This window comes from Diorhabda sublineata, chromosome 3, assembly GCF_026230105.1.
Source record: "Diorhabda sublineata isolate icDioSubl1.1 chromosome 3, icDioSubl1.1, whole genome shotgun sequence".
NCBI classification, from domain to species: domain Eukaryota; kingdom Metazoa; phylum Arthropoda; class Insecta; order Coleoptera; family Chrysomelidae; genus Diorhabda; species Diorhabda sublineata.
In genome coordinates this window covers 29,957,461-29,973,860 of record NC_079476.1, presented here as the reverse complement: position 1 = coordinate 29,973,860, position 16,400 = coordinate 29,957,461, and the positions used below count along the sequence as shown (strand labels likewise).

The window sequence follows — 16,400 nt, the reverse complement described above, 5'->3', positions numbered from 1 at the left end:
ATAATTTGGTTCCTGGTTTCTACAATATACATGTATTACGAGGGCTATTTGATGGAAGTGTTAGTTTTCAATAAAAAGTTACTTTACTGTGAAAAATACCTTGTTTTCTAGAATAATCTTTTGTTAATTTAACGCGAAAAATAATCTCTCGGAAATTCTGCAAATACGTATTTGTCTCTGGTATCACCTCTTCATTTATCTGAAACCGCTTTCCACCAGACCATTTGTTCAAGTTTCAGAACAGAAAGTAATCAGAGGTAGCTAGATCAGATAAATCTCGCCTATGAGGTAATAAAACGTGACGCAAATCGGCTAATTTTTCTGCAACAAAAGCGAATAATGCATTGTAGTGGTAGAACAATACTCTTTTTTCCTACAGATGCTATTAAATGTTTCATTTTTCTTATCTATTTCAATAATTTCTCACTGTTATTATGATAATCCAAGTCAACAATGAATTGTTACATGTCAGATTCGTTTTCTATATTGTCGACGCAAAGCCGACATTTGCTAGCGATTCCATAACAACAGCACAATTATTATTGCTCTCAACGTTCCAAAATAGAATAGTTTTATTGTAATTTTTTAAATAAAAACAATTTAGATTTGTGAAACATTGATTAGCTGAAATTCGAAGATTAACTATTAATTATTTACTAATTATTGGCTACCAAGTACATCAACACAAAATATGAATTGCTTATGTATCTCTATGGTTTGAAAAATGCAAGCCAAGGAGAATTCTTTTTCAAATAGTACTTTGTTGATTCATTTGTTGGAGTCTCAGTACACGATGCTGAGGGGTACCATAATTATTAAAAATTGTGTTGATATACGTTATGTTGCAAACCATTCTAAAATGTTAACTTCAGAAGAAAACCCATCAATTTGAAAAATATGCACCTGAAGAAAAGTATTTGTAAGAATAGACTTTTCAGCAAAAAAACACGAATGATTGCATTTCTGTATTTAATTTCAGGTCGCATCAGTTGAAAGAGTTCAGTGTACGATACGTGAAATAATGATTTACTCGGAAGAAATATGTAATTTTTCCAACTTATTGTACGATATACTTTAACAGATGCAGTTTTTTCTCAAGTTCAGCATCAACACGTGCCACCAAAACATGATTGTCAACCTCTGAAAAGTGATTTTTTTCTTTTCTCAATGATGATACGTTAAAAATAATATCGAGGGTGAAGTTGTTTTACTTATTATATATCGCTTTCTCCCTCCTACATATATACGCCCTGTTATTTAATGAAATAATTGTACATTTATAATTCTATTTTAAAAAAAGATCTCAAAAATATATCTATTTGATGTTTGAAACAAAGTGTTAAATCTTGTGACGAATCTGTTTCCTCAATCACAAATAAAGTGGGAAAATGCCTCGAATTTGGAGTCAAGCATCCTCAGGCAAGGTTTCATCGTAACTTTGAGAATAAATTACTCAAATTCCTGAAAACAGTGTGATTAACGGAACTCTTCAAACTCGAGCAGGGTTGAAACCAAAAGACATTTATTTTCAATTACTGACGCAATTATAGTTACGTTTTGAAATATATCTGAAGGTTTCCCATCTTTTGTCCATTATTTCAACTAGATTATACATAGAATAAAATTTCACAGCCGAGTTTTCGCCTTCTCCGCCCGAGGTTATAAAAACGTGTAACCCAAAAATAACTGAGAATGCATTCAATTATGTCGCGATTTTCTTTAAACTATGAAATCATTAACGTTAATTTTGAATTTAGAATTTTTCTTTTTTTAAATATACCTATAAATATACTAGATGTTCCATAAAAGCTAATAAGATTATAACAATCAAGGGTAAGTACAAACATTAATTAAGACTTTCTTTCAAGAAATTTAATTATTATTCTTTTTTGTTGAGAAGCCTTTCAAATTATGTAGACTGCTTACTATTTGAAAGGGAAATCCCTTTTCCCAGTTTCCAGTTAATATATTAATGTTCTCAATTTATTTTCAAATTAGACAAAGGTGCTCTTAAATATTTGAATAGATATTCTTGTTTCCTCAAAATTAATTGTCTTCTAAATTTTACACAAATGATTTTTATACATATATAACATTTGAGATTTCGATTACATTCAGTCTTTATCAAAATAATGATAATGATCTTAGGTGCTTCGTTCCCTTCTAAATCCACTTTGAGATTCTTCAAGTGTGTCTTCTACTGTTAATCTAATTCTTTCGCCTAATATTTTTTCTATCATTTTCATCGTTGTACTAATTAATGTTATTCCTCGGTAGCTGTTGCAGTCTTTTACATAACTTTTTTTAAAAAATTGGTACTATTAATACCTTTAATACCTTCTTCCAATCTGTTGGGAGTGTCTCATCTTCTATATGTTGAAAATATGAAAGAGCATGTCGTATCCTTTTTGACCCATATTTTATATTATTTCTGGAGTTACCTTGTCATATCTTGATTCTTTTTCATTCTTTAGTACTGTGATTGCATGTTCTATCCCTTCTTTACTAATTTTTATATCATGATGTTAATTTTTCATATTTTTTAATGTTTTGTAGGAGAATTTTTATTTGCTTTGACCTTTTCTTCTATTTTCTCACCAAATGCTTGTCATTATGCTTTTTTTTAATGTTTTAATCATTTCTTTGTTTTTTTTTCCTTTTTTGTGTATATTGAATTCTTCTTCTGGTTTTTTTGATATGTTAGTTTTCCATTTTTTATTTACTTGTCTCTGAATTTCCTTCGATGTTTGTTTCATATTTAAATATGAAAATTATTGTAAATAGTAATATTACTATGTACAGTTATGAGAAGTTACCCCATTTTTTATTCTATCCATCCTGATTTTCCCAGCTGGTTTCCTCGATTAATCTCCGCTGCCATCACCCAAGTTTCACTTCCACATATTAACGTGGGTACAGTTATCAAGATGCATACTTTTGTTTTTGTCTTCTCATATTTCTTTTTTCCCGAAAATTGCCTTATTAAGAGCATATTATATTTGAATTTCTTTTCTTACTCTGTTCGCTATCTTTTTATCTATTTTTTCGTGTTCTGTGAAAATGACTTTATCTATTCGTTGCCCTTTCATTTTTCAATCTTCTTAATGTTCTCTGTTTTGATTTATTACCATCTTCTTGATGATTACTTCCATTCTCAGCTCTTCTATTTTCTTTATCCACGTGTCTACTTCTTCTTCCATTTTCTTAAATGTATATCATTTGCATGGTGCAGCTATTCTTGTTAATTTTTTCATTTATTTATCGTTTTCGTTCTAATTTGTTATTTATGTTGACACCAATGTAACTTTTAGCTGTGAATCTCTCATTCTTAAACACCTACCAATTTGTTTACCCGTAACAGCCAACTTATTCATACAAATTTTTTGTATGCTGGTAATTATAAAAGAAAAGTTTAATGTGGCATGCGATAGTGGCAGTGAAAGATATTTTCTTTAAATTTTGTAAAATTGACACGACACGATAAACAATGTTGCCAAGTATATTGATTATAAAAACTCCGTTGTAATTTTTTATATCTTCAATTTTCACGGAATGTATACATTCGTGCGGCAGATTCCCATTGGTGATTTTTTTTGGTCGATGATCTTTGGACTGAAGTTGAATCCATATAATTTTATAGATGGATATTATGGTGTATTCTAACATCGAGTATAGGGAACTAATTGTACTTTTTGTTTCATTAAGCAAAATATACATTTTCAGAAAATTTAATGCGTTTTTGCGCTGATTGCCAATCCAAAAAATTCTTGTATGCGGTATTATACTTCTCATTCCATTTTTCAGGGAGCAGATTTTCTGTTGTATGTGCAGTTAACTCCAGTTTGTTAAAAGGAGTACTGCTACGCATTTCGACTTCATCAAAAGCACTCGTACTAATCGTAGTATTCATTTTGTACGCGAAATAAACAGTACTTGAGATAAAAATTCATAAAATGCACAAAATGGCACAGTTACTGTTTGTGGAAATAAATGTCATTACTATGGAAGTCTCACACCACCCACTTGCGCCAAATGAATGCGATATGATTTAATTATGACTATTCTAACTATTCAATAATATTATTACATGAACTTGTCAATATATTATACAATTGACAACAGTAGGCACTACCATAATAATTCAATATTCTCTTAGTAAACCAGATTATGTGATAGTTGTACTTAGATTTATTTATGTCATTAGACTAGAAAAGTTTAAATAATTCGATAATAATCATATTCTAAATTGAATTGCTCACATTCCAAACATAAATTTGTATAAACGGGGCAATTCAAGTAATGCATAATGCGTAGTGGCTACTCATCATCATCAAGTTCCTTAAAAGAGGCTTTCTACGATATACAAGGATGTATTGATATCTTCTCAGCCTAGATCGAACGAAATGTTGCGTTACCATAGCAACGAACAAAGACTTATTAGAAGTGTCGGTGTGAAGGTCGACGTCAAAAAAGTGAACCAGAGCTATGCAATAAATTCAAAGAAAAAAGATGTCCATCGAAATTGTGAAATTCGAAAAATTGGAGTATCAAGCCATCATCAAGTACCTGTATTTAAAAGGGTTAAGAGGTAAGCAGATTTAATACCCTTGGTGATCAATGTCCTTCGTATACGACCGTGAAAAATTGGACTGCAAGCTTCAAAAGAGGTAATTTTCCATTGAAGATGATGACCGATCGGCAAGGTTTTGTGTTAGTCCCCGAAAATATCGATGCAGTTCATGACATGATTTTACCAGACCGTCGAATTGGACTAAAACGGATATCTAAAGCACTGAATATTTTATACGAACGCGTTCATCATATAGTTCACGTCAATTTGGACATGAGAAAAATTGCTGCAAAATGGAGCTCCAAATGTTTGAATGTTGACCAAAAGCGTGCAAGAGTAGAATCATCCCATTCGATCTGTGCTCGATTTGAAAACGATGTAGACTTCTTAAACCGAATTGTTACTATGGATGAGACTTGGGTACATTTCTACGATCCAAAAACAAAGCAACAATCGATGGAATGGCGATACTCTGGTTCTCCAAGACCTAAGAAGTTTCGTGTCCAAAAATCTGCTGGAAATGTTTTTGCTTCAGTTTTTTTGGGATTGCCATATCACTATCTACAGAATTTTATTAAGAACTATTCATGATATCATTTAGATTCAGTTTATTAATTACATCTAAGATTGCCTTCTGGTAGCTCCATCACAAAAGTCCTTCCATATGGATAAAGTTTCTTTTCATAGATGGTCCAGTGAATAACGGTAAAAATATGGTATCACCTCAGAATTCCATCAAGACGCGTGGATCTGCATGAAATTTTGGAATTGAGATCTATTTATCCTTCACTCAAAATCTATCTTATGCCAATATATGTAGATTATTGGAAGTGGTGAAAACTACGTCTTATTGTCAAAATTTATTAAAGCATATAGAAAGTTAAAAAAGGATACTAGGATACTATTCATACTTTTCAATCCTTAATCAATGTATTTCAAACTTTAAAAACTCCCTCTCATGATAAAATTTAAAAAAAAAGCAATTATAGTACTTCATCTTCCTTAATTTACATTAAAAGTGCTCTTTTTATTGTATTCAACTCAAATGTTTCTATAGATCACAAATTTTTTACACTTATAAATCATCCCTTATCACAAAAAAATTGAAAAAAACATTGATCTTATTCATAGAAATAAAAATATTACTTATGTTAATTTGATATTTTTTGTAGGATTGATTTGAGCTAGGTAATCATTTAAAAAACGATTTTGTAAGAAAATTCATAATCTATTAGGCTAAAAAGGTTTTGAATTTCTTGAACCCTTTATTTTTAAAGGAGAAACGTTCAAAGGGCTCCAAAACGGTACTAGTCACACGCTTCTGTGCACCTTGAAATGTTAATTTTGAAATAAAAAAAACAAATTTAAAAAAAACAATTATTTGTTTTCTAGCAGTTTTAACGAATCTTCCATATTTTTCAAGTTATTTTTAATGAAAGACAATCAAGCCCTCTAAACAACTCAAACTTCTTAATCCTATTATTTGTATTCAATTAAAGTGGTTTGCTTATTTTATTTCAATTAGGGTGATAATGTCAAGGGTAGAAATGATGTTTTTCCATGAAATGGAAGGATCCCATTTTATTTTCGTCATAACTCCCTCATTTTAGATATTATAAAGTTTATAAAGTATCATTTGGATTTTTAAAGTTCTTTAAAAAAGGTTCAATACATTTTTCTCGTAAAATTGACCGTTAACCACTAGTTCAATTTTCAATGTTTCTAAATATTGATAAGTTCCACCTTTAATAAATCATAACTCGGTTTGTATTAGGTTTATAACAAAAAATAAAAGTCCTTTTATTTTTTTTAAAGCTATATTTAACCTACTCACAGTTTATTCGGTAAAATTTTCTAGTTATTTGTGAAAAGTCGTTTTAAAAATATGCTTTTTTCTAACAAAAATTCAAAATTTTAATCACAAATAAGTGAAAAAGTATCATTTTCCGAAAAAACTGCATAGAGTATTTGTGCTTAGATTTCCTTTTTCTATCAAATTCTAAGGGTAGTTTCAAAAATAAATTACTATACCTTAGTTGGGGTAGTATTCTATATTCTATGAATTATGCCCGAATATCAGAATTTGGAAAATATAATGTGGTTGAGGATACCTCCGATTTAACCAGTTTACGACTCAAATTGATTTATGTAATTGCTCCTATAGTCTAACAAAATTTCGGAGTATCTCATTTGATTATTTCATTATTACTTCTGCGAGAATTAGGTATATAATAAAGAGTCAACTAGTTAAATGTCAATATATTCAACAATTAACATACAACGATTTATATTATTCATCGACTTAGTGCATTTATTTATGTAGACAGTTTTTAGGTTTTCATGACAAACTTTTAACTTTTTAATCAGGTATTTTTCATATACTATACTAAAAATTAAGGAATTGATGACTATATAAATGGTGAGTGAAGAGAAACAATTACAAATTAGTTCATGGGACGCAGCACTTTCAAAATAGTATCTAAGTGATTTTTTCTCGGCTTCTTTAATCTCTGGAAACTCATTGCATAAAACCGCTGTTATATAATGAAAATTTATTCGAATTTTATTTTGGATTGTAATTAGATATACTCACGTTTTTTCTGGGTCATATTGAGGATTTTCAGATGGATCTCGAACACGCAGATTTTTTCTTATGTCACTACTATTTTCCATGGATCGGCTATGCGATAAAGAGCCAGGTAGTAGCATTGCAATTTCTGAAAAAAAATTATATTTCAATTTTACAGGTTTATTATTGTACACGTTAATATTTTTTACAATTATTATGCTGGTTTGTGTCATATGCCATGTTGACCCGGACTGACAAAAATACATTTTTACGTATTTTGATACAAATATTTATTATACGTTCAAAATACTCTTTTCGAGCCAACACAAGCATGCCAACGCTTAATCCAGTATACTTGCAATTGTCAGTTCCGTCTAAGATGCGGCTTTCGCGATTTCTGAATTTTCAAAAGATGAAAAAGTTAAAGGTAGCTAAATCTGGCGAATGCAGTGACACAGCGACGATTCCAGTTTCATGTCTTACAGTCATACTCGAAAATAACGGCGATTTATCGTGGTGAAAATCCATGAACTGACTTACACAAATCCGGTCGGTGTAGGGTCTCTACTCGATATTATTTTAACAAAACAGTCAAATGTTTTATTACGGATCTAGAATTCTAGATTCTAGAATCTAACCAAAACATAAACCAAAGTATGTTGAAGCGATCCATAAGAAATGTTGAGAGTCTCTGCCATCTCTGGGATGCCAATACGAGGATTTTCGAACACCATTTTCACAACTTTTTTGTTTGATATTATCGTCGTAACAGAAGCGGATGGAAGCCTCGCATGAAGCGTTTTCAACAGCTTCAGGACCTTCACTAAATGCTTTCTCACTTTAATACTTACGTTCGCAGTAGACTCCTCAAAACACTTCTGAAACATTTTCTATGATTTCGTAGCTGTCATTGGATTCACATAATTTCGAGCGAACTCATTGTTTAATTTAATTTTTCATAGACAATATCGCCAGAAAAACTTTTCGTATCGTAAACAAAAAACTGTTAAACATAAACTAATTGAGATACGGCGCTCAAACTTTACATGAACATCAAAAAAGATAAAGCGAATAAAGGGGAAAAATGTTACCGATTCGTTTTATCCACAGTTTAAATGCAGGTAATCAGACCATGTACAATCAATTAACCATAAAATATTAATTTCACTTAACAGTACAAACGATCGAAGATTACTCATAAATACATTTTGACATTTGATTTATTAATAGAAACGGCTTCTGTGCGTCCTATGAGTCGGTAAATTCCAGACAATGTATAGGAGACAAGAAGAAAGGAATAGGTATTGGATTGATATTTTGTACCTGCCAAATAAAATGTATTTTCACTAACAATAACTTAATAGAAATGCCCTATAATCGGGATAAAAAAGGCCGCAAGCTGATAGGTACAATTACAAATATAGACGTCCAAATATTGGCATAAGCAGATGATCTGGCGATAACGAGGAGTGTAAAGAGGCTTAAGGAAACATTTTTGAAAATTGAACAGGAAGATAGTAAAAGAGGACTAGAACTGGATGAAGGGAAAACTGAGTATATGGAGTTGAAAAAAAAAAAACAAAATGGTCATAAATATAGTGATATGGAAATATATATATTCGTGGGTTTAACAATTTTAAATACTTGGGAGTATCGGTTAACAACACAAATGAACGAAGAGAGGAAGTCACTCAAAGAATCCACGCAGTCGGTGTCCTGCATACCATAAAAATCAGTAGACGTATTAAAATGAATATATACAGAACAGCAATGAAGCCAAGAGTAACCAATAGAGGAGAAACGATGAATTTAACCAAAGCTGATAGAGATAAATGATAAGAAAAATATATGAACCAAAAAAGTTGGATAGTGGACAATAAAGAATCATTATGAACACTGTAATCAGAGAAATCTTATATAAGGAAATTAGCACCATATTTATAAAATCGCAGTTAATAAGATGGCTAGGACACCTTAAACGAATGAAGAATAATAGCGAATAACAGCTTAGAAACCGTTACGAAACCGGCCCAAAGGATATCAAAAAGTCAAATAATATATGATATGAAAAAATGGGAGTCCGTGGATGGTGGAGTGATACCCAGGACAGAGAAAAATAGCGGTGAAGCCAAAGCATGCAATGAACTTTTTTAGCTTCTAAGTTGCACAGATATCCGGTAGATAGTGCCGTATTTCTATTTCTAGATTATAAATGATGCGTTTGAATTTAGAATTTACTTATATTTTCATGCTTATAATATATTTGACCAGTGTGGCTTCACGTATTTTTTATCTGTGTTTGTTTGATCCCACATCATTTTCGTTTATGTTCTCAACATAATCATACGTCATTTTCGTTTATATTATGTTATTGATGGTCAGTGTTTAGTTTAAATACTTTTAATATAAATAATAACATAAATTTTTTATTGATTACTATTTTTGTCTATCAATTCTCATACCACCTCGAAAACATGTAAGTATTTCTTGATTGTTTTTTATTGTTTTTTTTTTTGATTTTATAATTCTATAATTGATGATTTATTCATTAGTAAATTTTGATCTAATTTATTTATTCAAATGATAAATTTTGGATTTTTTTTAATTTCAGGATAATGCCGCGGAAAAAATCTAACCCTAACTATAAGTAGTCAAAATACTATTTGTCTGTTTGTGGTTTGGATTTAGAACACTTGTTTCTTACATGGACAGGTATATGTTGCGTACTCACTTGTAGGAAAACCCTCAAATCTCTTCGTTTCAGGGAAAGACATTATTATCATCATTAGTATTCATATTTTAGAATTATTCACCATCTCACAGGGTGCTCCAGAATGCTGTACCATATTAAAGTTAAATTTTTGTGCATGAAACATTTATTGCAAATTTGAAATCAGCTTGACTTCCACTTGACTTGACTTGAACTAAATTCAAGAATGGAGATCAATGTAAAACAACGATTATGCACCTATATCTTAGCATATAACTATAAGTTGCGAATTAGGTCACAGATGAATTTCACTATTGAAGACATGATCTGCAAGAGTATACCATGAACGTTTCCCCGAAAGCTAGAAGCTTGGAGAGATTGATAAAGCTATTTAATCTGTGAAAGGAGAAAATGGAATTGATGTTTCGCTGGCAGTGACTAAAACCCTACACACAAGTATTTTCAGTGAACAAGAACTGAGCTACTACTTGACTTGACAAAAACAAAATGCACCGTTACCACATTTTGAAAAAAGACTAGTATTTTGTAGGTGGGCTTTACGAAAAGTTAATCAACATAGACATTCTCTCTCTCTCTCGACATATTCTATTTGGAGATGAAGCCATGTCTAATAAACTGTTGTGTTAACAGCCAAAATTTTCACTATTATTCATCTGCCATAGTGATACACAGTCAAACTAGATGGTCGTTGAATGTGTGGGGAGGTATTGTTGTTGTAGGATCATATTTAAATGCTGAGATGTACTTAGATTTTCTAGTAAACCAAGTACCTCTTTTTATTGGAGTCCTACTTTGTACACCTCAAAGGATATGGTTTTGTATGATGGTGCGCCTGCTCACGCTAATCAATTAATTAACCCTCGGAAGACCAAGCTATTTTTGGTTTCATGTTGTACCAAGGCTGGATAAAAAATGCCACCAACTATTAAGTGTGTACTACCGCTTTTTATAGATTGTATGAAGTAGTAAAATATTATGTATAATATATTATGTATAAATAACAAAAACGTCAAATGAAAAGTATTTATTTAAAGTAAAATACAATTAAAAAAAATAATTTTCATTTCAGTGATAAATACATACTTCTAAACAAAATGAAGAAAATTTCATGATATCTCAAAGGACAATAGAGGCACTGAACTTTATGACACTAATCAATCACCCTGTATATCATTGGGATCAATTTTTCCTATACAGCTTTCTTTTCCATCGAATTTGAGTAATTTTTTTTACTAGGAATAAACTATTTCACATATGATCTAAGGAAGCGTTTCTATGTCTAACTGTTGAAAATGTCGGTTTTTACTGTCAATTCAAATATTCCCATGTCTTTTTCAAACTTGAATTCAGATTCTAGTGAGCAACAATCAAAACATTCCTGATTTTTGTAATTAAGTAATTAAGTTTAAACGCAAAAGTAAAGTTAACTTAGTTAGGTATGGTGTACATAAACATTCAGTTTATAGTAGAATCAACGAGTGAAGGTAAATATCAATGTTAAAAAGAAGAATGATTGAAAATTAATTTTCATACATTGCAGGACTAAATGTTTATGTAAAAGTTAAAACCCGTTAATTTTAGTTCTGACTAGAGAAAACTACTTCTCACAAACTACATCTTTTTATTGAGTAGTAAAAACTTGTGTTAATTGAAACAAATTTTATAGTTCTTATTATAATTGTATTGTAGGTCTAAATTCACTGCATGTACGGAGGTATTTCTACCATTGCATGGAGACCCAGATACAACTTTATCGCTTCGCAGTGCTACCGAAAAATCCTCCACCTGTCCAGGTGGATGGCAAGGATTCGTAAGATGCTCCTGGAAAGATTATTTGTTTTTGTTTCTAATCTTGGTTTGTACAAAAAAAAATATGTCACGTAAGTTTATTTTAAAAATTATGACTTTTTAGTGTACTACTAAAATAAAATTTTAAAACGATAAATTTTCCGACTGGTAACATTGTTTTCCACTGGTGCAATTCCTCAAGGAAATCTATTTTGAGCTGAAAATTCTATTAAATGAGAAAAATTTGTAAATTCTAGTATTTTCTAGTGAAAAATGTAAAAGTTTTAACGCCGAGGGTCCTAAGCAACACTAGTTTTGACTAGTGAAAACAAGTTGTAACGGAATGGGTTTGTGAAAACTAATCTTCCCTTGTCAATACTGGAATTAACTGAAAACGGATTTTAACTGTAACATATCGACTTAAAAGAAGACTATGTAGAGAAATAAAAACGATTACCTAGGGAAAAAATATCTTGTTATTTATTAAGTTGGAAACTTTTCAGACGATCCTCGGATGCTCGAAAAAAAATTAAACAGTAACAAGATCGTGGCTTCATTAGTGGAATATCTCAAACAAGACTCTGATAATAAAAGCTCATCGTTATCTTTGAATGTAATAGAAATGACTAACGTGAACATTATAAATATTATCCTCAAAGACCATACTAATAAGTGGACAAATAAACGGTTTTAGAAATACGAGTGGTATTATATTAAAATATTGTTACTTGAATGAAATGAATGAATTTTTTTATTTTGACTATTCTGCCTGACTTGTTTCAATTCTTAGTTGAACTCCGTCAGAGGTTCTTTTATTAGATCGTAAAAATCTTTATTCTATATATACAATTCTGTTGACGGATTCTTTTATTAAAACGGTTGTTCGAATCCTGTATAATGGAAGATTTATGTAATAATATACGAATAGAGAGATCTTTCGTCTTTCTTCTTCATTATAACGAGTCGCATTCTTCGCATTCGCATTCTTTCTGTCTGTACACATCTCACCAGGATTAGCACTTCTGGTTCTTCTGTGTTACCATTCCTGACATAAAGAAGACACGATAGAGCTGATGAAAGCTATTCTGGAAAAAGCCTGGCAGAAATGTTTCCAGTCGTGGGTTCAACGTTGGAATGAGTGCATTGTTAGACAAGAAGATTAATTCAAACTTCATTACAAAGAAAATATTTTTTTATTTTCCACTCCGATAGAAGACTATATTTATTTCCGAAATTGATCTGAATTAATATTAATATGAGTCAAAATGAGTAAAAAAATATGTGTATAACGAAATTTTAATACACAAGGTAATATAAACATTTGAACTATACAAAAAATATAGGTACGTTTAGAAACTTTATATTTATACTAATTTTTTCAAGTTAAACTTTCCATAAAACCACAAATTATATAATTTTCATAAAAGTTCTTTTTGGTAGTTTCATTCACTACACATTTCTTATCTATTATACTTCAATTTAAATATAGCCTGGGGCTCCTTTATCGAAATAAGGTTTTCCATTTCAAGACAATATAAAAGGCCATTTAGCCTCCTTTTTGTCTGCTTTCCTACTTCCATTTTAATATCCAACTTACTTTTTGGTACGATAAAGGTAATTCGCAATTTCTTTGCGAAGTTGTAAACAAACTGCAAAAAGACGAGTTGCTGATCACAAATTGTACCAGAATATGTTCATTTAAAACGTTCTTTATAACATTTTAAGAATTTATTGATATTGAATTCTAAATATTGTTATTATCTTAAACTTATTACTTTGTCATCATTAGAAACTTCTGATAAGTAGCGTGTGGATATAATTCTCTCGATATTTAAGTCTTCGAGGTAAATAACTATATTCACGATTTCAACAGCGTTACCGTATTTTAGTCTGCCTCAAATAAATAAATATACCAGATCTGCATTGAAATTGAGAGAGAATGTTGAATTCTGAATAGGATAGGTTAAAATTGAAAAAATCAAGAGAAAATACACCAGCAGTTTCATGTACAGATACTCAAATTTCTAATATTATTCCTTCAAATTAAGATATAACTTACTAGTATGGATATTGGAAAATTTTAAGGTACACTCCGATTAATTTTAATTTGGCAATAGCCTGTAGTGTTCCAGAGAGGAGAATGTTGATGTATTGTTGTACGAAGTCAGACATTTTAACTTGTATAATGATACCAATAAATGAGAAGAAGAGAGCATATAGTTAGTCTTTGTTAATAGCAATCAATAAAAGAAGAATGGTTACAATCTAATTGTCTACTGTGGGGAAGCAAAAGAACCAAAAATAGAAGTTTGCGATGTATCAACACCAAATCAGAAATAATAATAGTAACCCGAAAGGACTTCCTAAGAAGGAGCAGGCGATGAAAATTGATAGAACTAAAAACAATATAAGAAAAAATGAATTTGTAATAAGAGAAACTGGAATACGTGAACATTATTGATATTGGCACGTAAATAAATATACAGGGTAACAAATCGGTTTTTCAGAAAATGATAAAATGAAACGAATACAATATATGTAAGAAATTTAACTTTTCAGCACACACAAATAGTAAAAACTTTTTATTCGTTCATTATTATATTTCACTAATTTTTTCTCTTATTTATCTCTAATTATTTGTCTATCCTAACTCTACTGTCCTTGCTTTCCTGCCTCTTCTCGAGCATGGTGCTCCTATCTCTGTCTCATTTCTATTCTAGCCATATATTATGACTATATAAATTTACACTATTAATCCGTTTTCGCCCCTTTTATGTACATGGCTCAACTAGGTTTTCTGTTATCCAGTCTTTGAGCTTTGTATTTAGATCATGGTATGACGTCGCTTCTAATTCAGTTTTGTATCCTTAAAATTTTGATTATCTTACTCTTATCAGTTTATGTTACAGATCAGAATTCAGTGTCCTATACCTAGAGGAATGAGACATCGCCAGTGGGGGAACTGGTGGTTATGGCTACTTTTATGTAGAGAGTGAAAGTGTTCGAAAAAAAAGTGCAAATTATATGTGTGAGTCGTGCAATGATGAGGACTAAGCAGCACATCCAATTTTGGGTTTTGGTCACAAAAAATCAATATAAACCATATTTATTAACTATTTGGATTTTGATTAGTCATTTTGTTTTGCTGTGTATATTATATATAATTATTCAGTTGTAATGATATTATATTTCAAAAAAATAGTTTATGATCCGTAATCGTTGTTATGAATGATAAACTTTTCTGTAATGCTTTCAAAAAATTTTTATCCCATTTAATCGCGTGATCAACTTTTAAAAACACTAAATTGGTGAAAAAAGCTATCTACTAAAGTGCGTTAGAGCCTTGATTAGTTATAATTCTTAAACTATTTGTTAACATTGAATGAAATTGGAAATATACAATGTGTTTATACAATGTTTGCTCGGTTACTAGAAATACAGGCTTCTAATTAAATCCACAACAAAGTTATAGGGGGTCGAAAATGGCCTGAACAGCTTAGAGAAAAGACTTGTCGGGGGCATATATTTATTATTGTTGGTGTATTGTAGATAATATTGTAGGCTTGTTCAAGTTAAGCAATCAGTACCATGTCAACCGTGAATAAACGTTCTAGTAATGTTTAGTAATAATTTTTAAATTTTTACTCTTTCTTTTTACCTTAGCAAGACGTAATTTACAACTATTATAAATAGTTCAGAAAGTTAAATTTTGGTTCTAAATTCTGTATTTCGGTAGATATCATATGATATGTTTTATTTTATATTATTTACTTTACAATTGCGATCATAGTCTATTCGACTTCCCTGTTTTTGAAGCTACTTCAGATGTTTTGCTACATAGACAGAATAAAATTTTACTTTGTGTGTAGATGATGAGAAAATATACATTTTTTGCCATGTATGGTGGTCAGTGTAGTCTGTTTTCAATACCAACGTGCTCAAACATTCACATCGTTGAACGGAACAAAATGGAAATATTTGCAGCTGTTATAACCAACGCGTATAGGCATGTTATATTTCACATGCTTTGATATCGAACAAACTCACATCTCGCACAATATTTCCAACATAACGGATGATCAATTACCTTTACCTTTATCCGTATCTTTAACTGTAGCACGTTCCACAATATTAAAGTCAAAGATAAAAAAATAGCATGTTATTCGTATTACGTGCCTATTATATCAGTAATATAACAATAACAAATTCGTAAAATATAGAAAATTTTGAATTCTTTTTAAAATACGTCATGTGTAATTAAAAAGGTGTAAAAGTTTATCATGTGCACGTGCCCGTCCAAATTTATTGCTTGATCTTGACAAAAAACTATTTAAATGTTTCTATTTTCAAGGCTAAAACAATCAATTATTTCGTGAAAAAGACTCCAAATCGTGAGACTTTGCTTATGCTTAATGTGAGAAATCCATATATTCGCTTTGCTCGGTATAATGCGCGATATCTTCGTTTACTGCATATCGGAATATTGGATTTATTATGCTGATTTATGGGAACATGTAATCAGTAAAAACACACGTATTTTTAAAACAAAACGTTTAGAAAACTGATTGTGGGGGTTTGATGTGAGTTATAGACTTAAGTGCTTTCTATGTCTATTCTTTGGAGGTAAAGAGGAATAGAAACGACAAAATCTGATCATAGAGATTCAAAACAAATAAAAATCTTTCTTAGAAGTGCAATGGGTGGAAATAGGTTAACTACCGTTGGAATTTTATCTATTGATT

The 16,400-nt window shown here is 30.6% G+C and overlaps 1 protein-coding gene across 1 annotated transcript in view; it reads right to left on the bottom strand.

Annotated features, from left to right (window-relative positions):
- LOC130441887 (somatomedin-B and thrombospondin type-1 domain-containing protein) overlaps positions 1–16,400 on the bottom strand; it is a 198,624-nt gene that overhangs the window by 64,521 nt on the left and 117,703 nt on the right. Inside the window, exon 3 of the mRNA XM_056775713.1 lies at positions 7,164–7,287. Within this exon, the coding sequence (XP_056631691.1) occupies positions 7,164–7,287 (124 nt within the window). The remainder of the gene's footprint in view (positions 1–7,163; positions 7,288–16,400) is intronic.